The sequence below is a fragment of the Gopherus flavomarginatus genome, chromosome 1 (genome assembly GCF_025201925.1).
Source record: "Gopherus flavomarginatus isolate rGopFla2 chromosome 1, rGopFla2.mat.asm, whole genome shotgun sequence".
Lineage (NCBI taxonomy): Eukaryota > Metazoa > Chordata > Testudines > Testudinidae > Gopherus > Gopherus flavomarginatus.
Window position 1 is genome coordinate 293,311,348 of NC_066617.1, and position 12,436 is coordinate 293,323,783.

The 12,436-nt window shown below is 41.4% G+C and overlaps 1 protein-coding gene across 5 annotated transcripts in view; it reads right to left on the reverse strand.

The window, feature by feature from the left end:
• BORA (BORA aurora kinase A activator) overlaps positions 1-12,436 on the reverse strand; it is a 48,770-nt gene that overhangs the window by 17,647 nt on the left and 18,687 nt on the right. For 4 of the 5 annotated variants that reach the window (XM_050948838.1, XM_050948847.1, XM_050948811.1 and 1 more), the window contains 4 exons: positions 9,020-9,104; positions 7,984-8,049; positions 7,198-7,254; positions 3,241-3,464 (listed from right to left, as the gene is read on the reverse strand). In XM_050948838.1, the coding sequence (XP_050804795.1) occupies positions 3,241-3,464; positions 7,198-7,254; positions 7,984-8,049; positions 9,020-9,104 (432 nt within the window). The remainder of the gene's footprint in view (positions 1-3,240; positions 3,465-7,197; positions 7,255-7,983; positions 8,050-9,019; positions 9,105-12,436) is intronic. The other variant, XM_050948829.1, reaches the window with a different exon arrangement.

The window sequence follows — 12,436 nt, forward strand, 5'->3', positions numbered from 1 at the left end:
GTCCTTCAGCGAGCGTGCCAATGCCCGAGATGATGGGGCGTCCAGGATTTCTGGGTTTGTGGATCTTGGGTAGTAGATAGAATAACCCTGGTCAGGGATCTAAGGGTATGTTGATTTGTTCCGGTGTTAGTGTAAGGAGTGTCCTGAGTAGATGTTGAAGTTTTAGTGTATTCCTCAGTGGGATCTGAGGGAAGTGGCCTGTAGAATTTGGTGTTGGAGAGTTGTCTGGCAGTCTCCTTTTGGTAGTCAGACCTGTTCACGATGACAACAGCACCTCCTTTATCAGCCTCTTTGATGATAATGTCTGGGTGGTTTCTGAGGCTGTGGATGGCATTGCGTTCTGCACGACTTAGGTTATGAGGCAAGCGATGTTGTTTTTCCACATTTTCTGCCTGTGCACGTTGGCGGAACAATTCAATGCAGAGGTCCAGACTGTCATTTCGACCCTCAGGAGGAGTCCATGTGGAGTGGTTCCAAGAAAGAAACCAACAGGACTCCACTGGCCATCACATACAGTCCCCAGCTAAAACCTCTCCAACACATCATCAGGGACCTACAACCCATCCTGGACAATGATCCCACACTTTCACAGGCCTTGGGTGGCAGGCCAGTCCTCGCCCACAGGCAACCTGCCAACCTGAAGCATATTCTCACCAGTAACTGCACACCGCACCAAAGTAACTCTAGCTCAGGAACCAATCCATGCAACAAACCTCGATGCCAACTCTGCCCACATATCTACACCAGCGACACCATCACAGGACCTAACCAGATCAGCCACACCATCACCGGTTCATTCACCTGCACGTTCACCAATGTAATAGAGGTCATCATATGCCAGCAATGCCCCTCTGCTATGTACATCGGCCAAACTGGACAGTTGCTACGGAAAAGGATAAACGGACACAAATCAGGTATTAGGAATGGCAATATACAGAAACCTGTAGGAGAACACTTCAACCTCCCTGGCCACACTATAGCAGACCTTAAGGTGGCCATCCTGCAACAAAAAAACTTCAGGAGCAGACTTCAAAGAGAAACTGCTGAGCTTCAGTTCATCTGCAAATTTGACACCATCAGCTCAGGATTAAACAAAGACTGTGAATGGCTTGTCAGTTACAGAACCAGTTTCTCCTCCCTTGGTTTTCACACCTCAACTGCTAGAACAGGGCCTCATCCTCCCTGATTGAACTTCCTCATTATCTCTAGCTTGCCTGCATATATATACCTGCCCCTGGAAATTTCCACTACATGCATCTGACCAAGTGGGTATTCACCCACGTCTGTTAGTCTATAAGGTGCCACAGGATTCTTTGCTGCTTTTACAGATCCAGACTAACATGGCTACCCCTCTGATACTTGTCTTCATCAAGTATAATATGCTCCTGGCTGGCTGAATGTCTCATTTAAAGTAAGTTTGTGTTGGAAACTGATGGCTCAAGGTGATGATAGTTCACTTTAAGGGACTTCTAATTCACCTGTGTATTATAGCATGCCAGAGGTGCATCTGTATTTTACATTCCCACATCTGAGAGTTCTGAACAAAGATCACAAATGAGTAAACAGCACTGTAAATGTTGCAGTTCTGTAATACTTATTTTACTTTGAAGTGTAAAAAAAAGGGTTTGTGCCTTTTTTACTTTATTATGTTTAGGGCTTCTGATTTTTGGTTTTGTTCTTGATACAAATGAGAGGAGGAGGAAAGAGAAATTGGTGTTCATCCACTGAATATCAGAAAAACACCACAAATGGTTACTTGTATCTAAGGCTTGTCTACACAGAAAAGTAATGCAGACTATAGGGGAGAAATTTCTAAAGCACACTAAACATGCTGCATATTAACTGGTCCATGTAGATTCTGCTGGTGTGTAATTAAGGTTCCCTAGGGTGCTTTGAAGTCATATTGTTTGTAATGTATGATTTAATGTCATAATGTTTCAGTGAGATTACTTATTCCAGTATACATAAGCAGAAAGCTCCAAATCCCTCCTATATTTTATATATCTACATAAAACTTGAAAATTGCTACAAATACAGCCCCAAAAAAACCAAAAGCCCTAACTACATATAAATATCTGTAAAGTTTTCCTCATTCTACTTTTCTTTTCTTTTTTAAATTAAAAAATGTTTTGACTACTGTCCCCAGAAATACCATGGATTACTAGAGAATTAGTAGGTTTAGGATATACACCAAGCAAGCAAGAAAACCCTGGTTGAGAAAACAATCTGAATAAAAATCACATCCTAACTTTTTGTTAACAATTGTTTGGAGAATGAATCTTTAACATTCAACACTTCCCTTTCAATTAAGGGTTAAAGAAATCTCACAACTTCACTCAGACCAAGGAGTTCTCTGAAAACTCAGGGAAGACCAGATTTTACATTCCCAGTATTTCCAAAGTGTTTGGTTTTTTTTAAACAAGCATAGAATAACCCCATTTTAGGTACATTGGGTCATTTATACTATACCTGGCCAGGAGGGTGGGTGGGGAAAACGACACAAATCTTTCTCCTTTGCGGATCAACTTTAAGGGACAACTAGAGAAATTATATACGCCAAATGGTGTTTTAGGTACTAATCAAGCCAAGGACTAACATGATATTTTTGATATGCAAACTTCATGAGTTTATGAAGGCACGGCTGCAATATGATCTCAGCCAATATAGTCTTTCTGTAAAATGCATCCTATATCAAAAGATCAAAGAAACTTCACAAGCTACTCATTTTCAAATCATTACCTCTCATGTCAATATCATTCTGACACAAATACCATTGGGCAGAGAAAATGGCAGCTCTGCAACAGTGAATATCAGGACTACATAACAATTTGATAGTGAAAGAAAAGCATAAAACTGAAGTTAAAAAAACATGAAGTTTTACTTAGGCACAATTTAGTTCCAAAATTGGAATTTGACCAGGATCCTTGGTATTAACATCACTCTTTAATTACTTCAGTTGTATAAACTATTCAAAAGTGGCACTTCAGCTGGTGAAATCTGATCAGACACTCAGAAGTGGTTCTGCTGCTTTAGAATCAGAGGGGTAGTCGTGTTAGTCTATATCCACAAAAACAGTGAGGAGTCTGGTGGCACCTTAAAGACTAACCAGAAACTTATGCCCAAATAAATCTGTTAGTCTTTAAGGTGCCACCGGACTCCTCGTTGTTTCTGGTGCTTTAGAGAATTTCACGTGTACCAGCTAAATAGTACATACACAAAGAAATTGAAAAGCCTTCTTACTGAACTAGATGTTTCCACAGGGCTTCTGCACCGGGCTGGAGAAATATCTATTGAACACAGTACTCCAAGTGATGCTGGTGGATTATTACAAGGGCTTTGTGGAGAAAGAGACAAACACTCAGATACACTTCCATTCTCATCTAAAAAAAGCTTTCTTCTCAGTGATGAGGAGCTTAGGCTTTCCTGAGATTGGTCTGCAAATTCTCCTGTTCTAAAATATTCACCTAAAAAAAAGAAAAAAAAGTTTGTTGGTAAGTTTAGCCAGTCTTGTCTTATCTCTCCTGTCTACAGAAAAAGTATGGGGGAACAAAGGGGACAAGGACCCTGTCTGCACAGCCATAAACAGCCATTGAATTCTGTAACTGCTGAAATGGTTAATAATATTTTAGCCATGCTGTGGGCATTAGACTAAGTAGCACTATAATAAGGTTAATATAAAAAATCAGTGCTTTCCCTCCATAAAGGCTGGGTTTATTAAAATTTGCTGTAATGTGATTTTTCCCACACATGGAGGTTGCTCCAAATGTACCAACCCCAGTTTAGACATGACAATGTTGAATAGTTTCTGTTGAACTGTTCTGGTTGTGTAGACAAAGCTTTTCGGACAGCTGCCATTCCAAGTGACCAAGCTTACAGAACTCCCATAGAATCACAGGACTGGAAGGAACCTCGAGAGGTCTTCTAGTCCAGTCCCCTGCACTTATGGCGAGACTTAGTATTATCTAGACCACCCCTGATTGACCAACCTGTATGTAGTGGAATGCTCATTCTGGCCACCTTACCCAAGAAAAGATGGACAGGCAGGAAGTATCCAGCCAGAAACTCTTCTAAACAGAAGACTGAGTCAAGTCTAACGGAAGTATAATTATGGATGCAATCAGTAATTTCCTCCCTATTACCACATTCTAGTGCAGGGGTTCGCAAACTGGGGGTTGGGACCCCTGAGGGCATTGTGAGGTTATTCCGGAGTGTGTGCGTGTGATTATAAAGGTGTTATACATTAAAAACACTTTTTACATACACTTCTACCCCGACATAACGTGGGTTCGCATACAACACGGTAAAGCTCTGACACGCCGCTATGAGCAGCGTGTTAAGGGTGCCGGGCCAGGCCGGGGCTGAGGGGTTCGATAAGGGGTAGAGGGTCTCGGGGGCAGTCAAGGGCTCCCCATCCAGGGTCTGGGTGGCAGGAGCTCTGGGAGGGCACTTTTGGGGGCCCCACAGTTGAGAGTGGCCCAGGGGATTAGTGGGGGGCCAGGAGCAGCCCGCTCTGCTTCCCTTGCCCCAGCCCCAGCCTTGTCGCTCGGGGGAGGGGGTTTGGGGGAAGGGATCCCCTCCGCACTCACCAGGAGCAGCAGAAGCAGAGCAGCCCGGCCCCAGCCCGCTCCACTCCACCTGCTCCCAGCTGCAGCTGAGTACGGGGGTGTCCTTTCTCCAACCTCGCGGCACTCACCTGTGGCAGGAAGTGGAGCACCACAGCTGGGAGCTGGCAGATGGAGTGGGCTGGGGCTGCGTCGCTCCAGTTCCCGCCGCCGGTGAGTGCAGAAGGTGTCCTTTCCCCAACCTCCCTGCACTCCCCAGTGGCAGGAAGTGGAGCAACCCAGCCCCAGCTAGCTCCACTCTGCCAGCTCCCAGCTGTGGTGCTCCACTTCCCGCCACAGGTGAGTGCAGGATCTTTCCCCAGCCGCCCCCCAGCAACATGGCTGGGGCCAGGGCAAGGAAAGCAGAACGCTTGGGGCTACGTCGCTCCGCTTCCTGCCGCAGGTGAGTGCAGGGGGGCATCCATTCCCCAACCTCCCTGCACTCACCGGCAGTGGGAAGTGGAGCGCCGCGGCTGGGAGGTGGCGGAGTGGAGCGGGCTGGGGCTGCGCTGCTGTGCTTCCCACCGCTGACAATGAGTGCCTGTCGGGGGCGGGTGTGTGGATAGGGGTCACAGCAGTTAGGGCACAGGGGAGTTGAGGTTCTGAGGGTGATTAGGGACAGGGCTCTCTGGAGGGGGCGGTCAGGGAACAAGGAACCCAGGGGGCAAAGCAAGTTTGATATAACACGGTCTCACCTATAACGTGGTGAGATTTCTTGTCTCCCGAGGACTGTGTTATATCAGAGTAGAGGTGTATTCAAGGGTGGGAGGTGTCACACTCAGAGGCTTGCTATGTGAAAGGAGTCACCAGTACAAAAGTTTGAGAACCACTGTTCTAGTGCAAAGCAGAGGTGGAGACAGATAAAATTTAAGAGTCACTGTGTGGAGTTCTGTCAGGGCAAGGAAATGGTTTATCAGACAGACTCCTGTTCTCAAAAGAGAAGGGTAAGTCCTACCCCATCCACCAATGTAGTTCAGAGATAGGAAGGAGTCACAAAACCATAGTAGGAATAGAGACTGGTAATCTTATTTGCAGTAAGTTGAAAATTCTACGTATTCCATCCATTCTGTTGCTATGGGTTGAAAGCCCTACCACCATAAGACAGGTTGAAAAACATTCTGCACCTAAAATCTGGCTCCTCCCCCTGCTCCTTAGGTCCTGCAACATCTCTCCTTTCAGTGGCTGGCTCATGCTTTGTAGCAACACCAAAGAAAAAACGGTTACTCGCCTTCTCGTAACTGTTGTTGTTTGAGATGTGTTGTTCACGTCCATTTCAGTCAGTGCACACGCCACATGCACGGTCGTCAGAAACTTTTTCCCTTCGCAGCTCCCATCGGGTCAGCTGGGGAGCCCCCTGGAGTGGCACCTTCACGGCACTCAATACATGACCCTGCCGACCCGACCCAACCCATCTTCAGTTCCTTCTTATTGTCCGTGGCAACCGTTGGAACTGTGGCTCACTTGCTTTGCAAGTGCTCCCTTAGCACAGTGACCTAGTCTAATTCTTCTTCTTCTTGTCTTGTTTTGCAGTTGTTACTATAGTTATAGTTAGTATAGGTGTTTGTGTGCAGGCTCTTTCCCTGTCCCCTCACCCTCTCTTGGGCTCTGGGATATGCCACGAGCCCAAGGCTTTAAGTCTTGCAGCGCATGCCACAAGCCCATGCCAAATAATGACCTCCACAACTCTTGCCTGAGGTGTCTGCACGTGCACACCTGATTGGAATCAACGTGAACAAGCACTCGACAAAGAACTATTTTTGGTAAAAGCACCTCATCTGTAAAAATCAGGATGCTGGAATGAGGTTGAGTTGAATTTTTTGTTGTGCTGTTTCTCACTTACCTTTTTCCCTATAAGCTGTTTGCATCAGTCACACAGTGGATGTGACTAGGAAGTAGTAACTCATGTAAACTATGTGGCCCCAACTAGAAGTAAAGGGAATAAGATAGACGGGTCTAGAATAGCTTATTGAACTCTTCCTACTCAAGTTGTGTTATAGTATTTTTAAGTATTTCACAGAAAGCAAACATTTCCTTTAGATAGGTCAGTGTGCAGTGCAGATAGTATGCACAGTCTTCCTAGTCTGTGTAGTCTAGAAAACCATGGATATTTTCTTTTGACTCAAGACCTCTGGTCTTCCATTATACTGAGGATAACCATGATTCTACTGTATGCAGTTTTTAAATTCCTGCGAAATTGTCATGCAAACCCAATCTAGCAATTGAGACTATTAGTCTTCCATCACTAACTTCCAAGCCAGCCTACATTATGAAAGCTGGCCCATACTTTAACATATTGTCTTTTTAAATATAACAATACAATGTTTATGTACATTTTTATTACTGTCCTACCATTCCCCATCCCTCCACCTTTTGTTTTTGTCCTCCCTTGCTGAGCCATGTCCAAATTTGAGCAGGAGCTCCACAGGACAAGGAACTGTTATCTGTCTAAAACAACATTTGTACTTTGGACAATTCTAAGAATACTCAATTTTGATTCACACTAGGTTTCCAGAGCATTGTACCACCATTTCTAATCAGGATGCAAAACTGATTTTCAATTTAGACATTCAGACATAAAGTACAACACTTGACATACCTAATATTTTTTCTAAGTTAAAATCCACAGGCAAAGACAATACTGTCTGACAAGCAGCTGTAATGAATAAAAACAATGGAATTAGCCTACAGTAACTTAGTCAATTAGTGCAAGTAAAAAGTTTAACTCTAAATTGTATTTAACACATTGCTAGTTCAATTAGTGAAACACAATGTGTTGCCATGAGGAAAAGGGAAAAAAAACAAAACTTATTAGGCCTGTGGTCCTGAATTGGCTACAGTGTAAGGAGCAAATCAGGCTCAGGGATAAGTGAAAAGGGTCATTACACACAAACTCTCTAGATGGCACCATGTCCAGCTGTACCTTAGCTGGGGGAAAGGCCTTAACAGAAAAAAAAAAAATCTATGGAACACCCTGAAAATTGTGTGTTTGTATACAGGTTTCAGAATATAGGTTCTGTGACCTTGTACAGAAGTGAGGGGAGAGAATTGAGGGGAGATATAATGTAATTAAGTTAGTATGCAATTTGGGCTTCAAAGCATAAACTAAACATTACGTGTAATAACACAGTTATTCCTAGACAAATAGTAACGTAAGTATCTTGCTGAATTGGGGCCTAAATACATGCCTAACTTTAAGCACTAAGTTGTCCCACTGAATGAGACTACACATGTGCGTAAAGTTAGGTAAGTGCTCAAGCACCCTGGCAGTATTGAAGTCAAACAAACTTGTTTTTAAAAAGGGGTTCAGTTAGCTTAAATAAAAACTTCTTATTTTTCTTTGAGTGTACATTCATTTTGTCACTTGATACTGTTTTATACCAACCATTGCTTTTTCCAGGTTGCACAGTTAGCTGCCTTCCAATTGGTGAAATGTTATTTAAATCTATACCTGCAAAGCATCATTTAGATAAATTCAGTTAAAACTTAAATTCAAGCTTTTTATCATTCTGAAACACAACAACAGTAAAGTGAAAATATTTAGTCCAATTGCATTAAGGTACATCTCAAAAATAGTTAGCTACAATAAAAATATTCTAATACTTTAGTTTACATCAAACCAAAATATTTTCAGAGCATAAAACTAGGACATGATGTTTGCAATTGAGTTTGGGACAGATTAAAAAAACCTAGAGAGAGATAAGTGTCAGAGAAGCCAGATAGAGGTTACATCAGTTTTTCTGACCAGCTTAAGCTGTAACAGTTTTCCATCAGAAAATGCAATTCAATTGAAATCTTAAAGCGTCTCAGATTATGTTGATTTTCCCAGAGAGCTGTGATGGGTGGGTGTGGGGGGGAGAGGAGGGAGAGATGAAGGGAACACAGGTGAGAAAGTTATGTCAAAAGGTCATTCATGACATTTTAGGAATGAAAAGCTTCAATTTTTCTTTTCAAATTGACTGTTTTGAAATTTATTTTGGATTATGTTATATTAAAAAAAATCAAAACTGAACACTTTGATCTTTTTTTTAAAAGACTCAATTCTAGAAAAATTTGGTGGATTCAATAAATATAAGTCCGTTCAATTTTTCTAGTCAATATAATTATGCTTGTTTTGTGAAAGGGAGAAAGAAGCAAAAAGGTCATTCCAATTATTACAGTGGAATTTAGGTAATGAGAATATAATTGTAATACAAAGTATTACCAAGAGATCAGAGATAGGATCAAGTTCACAGGAACTGAAAAACCATGAAGCCTAACTTATTAGGCAAAATCCTGGCCCCACTTAAGTAAGTATTCCCATCTAATTACGCTGTCTATAACTTTATAAAAAGTTAAGCATATACATATCAATCATGCAAAACAGCTGATTTCTAAATTTAAGCTACTAAAAGACACTTTTAGAGACATACACAACTTACATTTAGTTGATGAATGAAACTGGGAAACTTGCTTCCCTTCATGATCAGTCCAAGGAGAAGGAACGATAAGACTTTTGGTGAAAAACTAGAGGAAAAAATGTAACAATTAGATAGTCTTAATGTTTGGGAGTATCTACTTAATTTTATAGGTACGTATTTGCAAGAAACTAGTTGTAAATCTTGAGTTTTGATTCTTATAGGCATGTTCAACATAGCCAAAATTAATCAAAATTCACTTTGGAACAGCTGATAGCTTCAGATTTCTTCTTATTTTCAAATTCTCTCTCTGATATATAGCCCAAACCACCACAATTTAAGTTCAAAATGTTAAGCTTTCTGTAACAATTTGAAGAGCTCCATCTTTTTTTAATTCTACAAGTATACTGATACGTATCCCATGTTAGCTTTGACAAAGCTTTCTTCGCACATCTGTATTGACACACTCAAAGCTGGTGTCTAAAACATGTCTCATTAATCCAGCAGAGACTGAAGAAGAGTGAATAGATTTTATGAGGTCCCATATACTCTGCAGCAACCTGAAGCTAAGTTCTGAGGCAATATAGTGCAGCAGAATGAAAATCACATTTTCGGTACACCACAATTTTTACTGACAATTTAAATGCTTTGTAGAAGCAATCAAGAGAAAATTGAAGTTGTTATTAAAGTTGAATAAGTGGTGACTGTTGGGGCTTTTGGCACCTTAAAAGACATTTAGGATTATAGAAACAAGCACATTTATGGTAGGTTTCTGCTAAAAGTTAACAGTACTTGACACTTAAATCATCACTGTTAGGTTTGGATTTTGGAAATGCTCAGATATAAAAGGCGATGGAGGTCATTATAAAAACCTGGATAAACAAGGGAGAAATCCCCACACCCCAACCAATACAAGCAAGACCCAAAACACAGCCAAAAAGGAAAAACTGGGGTAACTGGACTTCTTTGAGATGTGCTGCCCATTGACAGTGCACATGCACTCGAGATTGGAGTCTTTTGGCCAGCAGTGTCCATTAGGGTATATGTCACAAGTGTCCTTATTTCCCAAGCCATGGACATAAAGAGCAAAGTGGGACAACTGCCACTTTGTTCCTTTACCACCATGGAACTTGATGGATATAAGACTCCAAACCAGAAGAGAAGAAAGGTAGGTTGTGAAACATGTGGCTGACATCTCAAAGAATTCCAGTTACAGCACAGGTAAGTACATATTCAACTTATATTGACTCACAAGCAATGAGGGTGGGAGCTCAGAATCTAGAAACAAAGATTGGAATGTAGCTTTCCCAACTGTAGTTATCGGATCTCAAGGCTTCAGTGACAGAATAGTGCTTCACAAATGTGTGAACAGATACCCAGGTAGTTACTTTACATATGTCTAAAACAAACATTTTTCAAAGATGCTGTGGGAGGCTGAATGAAAGAAATAGGAGGATCTACTTTAACCACCCCATAAAAGTTGGATATCTATCTAGATAGGCTGTGTTTCATATGTGGATGTCAGAGGGCACTAGCATTCTATTAGCAAAAGATTAAACCTTTCAGAGATCTACTCAAAAACAATTTATGGCAGTAGCAGAAATGATGAAAGACCTGTTTTGATGCAAAGACTCTCTCTTAGAAGAGCATAGCTTGGGAAAAATATGGGCAAATGAATCTCTTGGTTCAGATGAAAATTCATAGTAATTTTAGGAAGAAGCTTGGGATGCATCCTGAGAGACAGAAAACTGTATAAGGTGAGTCCACCATCAAGGCGTGGATTTTACCAACTCTTCTCAAAGATGTAATCACATTTTAAAATTGCCATTTCCATGGACAAATGTAATAACAAACTTTGCCTTGGATTAAAAGGTGGGTGCATTAGGCTAGATAAGACTTAATTAAGGTCCCCTATAGAAGGATTCTTTGTTGGAAAATACCTTGATAAGAACTATCACAAATCTTATAATACTCACGTGAGAAAAAATTGTCTCCCCCTCTACAGGAGAGGGATGCACAGCGGTGAACACTGAAAAAGCTTATTGAAAGATGGTTCAAGTCAAGTATATATTAAAAAAGTATCAGGAATCAGCATCCTGTGGAATTCAAGATCTCTGCTGCTACCAAGAGGAAAAATCTTTACTTTTGATGAGTAGGTTGGACCAGTAGAATCTCTTCCACTATTTAATATGTTGTTGGGATTTTTTTGGTGTGTGTGAGTGTTTGTTTGTTTAAAGCAGATGTACAACAGGACTTTTAAGTCTAACCTCCCTCCAGCAGACAGAGCAGCAGACAGAAGTGGAGGTACTCTAGGCCCAGTTCCTTCATGTTGTATCAGCAGGTATGGAATTAGAGATAATGTCTTTGGTTGGTAGACTGAAAGATTCTCAGCCACACTGATGCAATTAAGATAATTTTGGCTGAGTCCTGCTGGATCTTGCGTCAGACTGTTGGGATCAACAGAACTGGTGAGTATGCATAAATGATAGTTCATAACTACAAAAAAATCAGAAAGATATCTGAAAGTGAGCCTGAGGTGATGTCAGGACTTCAGTTCAAGAGGGAATACTTGTTGCTTCTATCTGTTGGAAATATGTCTACCAGAGGATAACCCTATCTGAAGATGATGTTGCAAAGGACTAAGTCATTGATCTCCCATGCTGATGGGAGAGTTGCCTGCCAAGAGGGAGATTCCATCTCTGATTCACCAATTCCATAACCTGATTGCCTCTTAGCATAATGGGGAAGATCTCCCCTACCCCCTCTGGTTATGTAAACATGGTTGTTGTATTACCAATAATAATTTGGACTGATCGTTCTTCTTGACTATTACAAAGGCACACAAGCCTTTGTACAATATGTCCAAGCAGCACAGAACATGCCCTTACTGTGGTGTTTGGATTCAATTTTATCCAGAAATATTAAGGTGGACATGTTCTCAAACCTATCTTGAGGTAGACACTGTGGCCTAGACTTATGGAATCTAGGATTGGTCATATGAGCTCCACTCTTGGAATTGGTATTAACTTGCATTAGTCCATGCTGAATTTTGGGCCAAGAGTGGTTAACAGCTCAAGAACGCAATGAATCGCATCTCTCACTTGAAAAGCTTTTTTCAAACTAACCACTTGTCTAGGTATGTGTTGACTATTATATTTCTTAAGTGCACTGGAACCACTGCCAACACTTTATTAAAAACTCTCAGCATCGCAGAGCATCCAAAGGGTGGAAACACAATTATTGAAATATGGACATTCATGTCCTGGGAGTCAAGGGATAAAAAGCAAGAGGAAATTATGGACGCTAGCATGATCATCCTGAACTTTATTTTGCGAATTAAGATGTTTAATTTTCATAAATCTAGGATGGGATGCCATCCTCTCCTCTTTTCTGGAATGAAATATTTGTATTTGAAATAGAGTACCTTTTCTTGGTACTGAA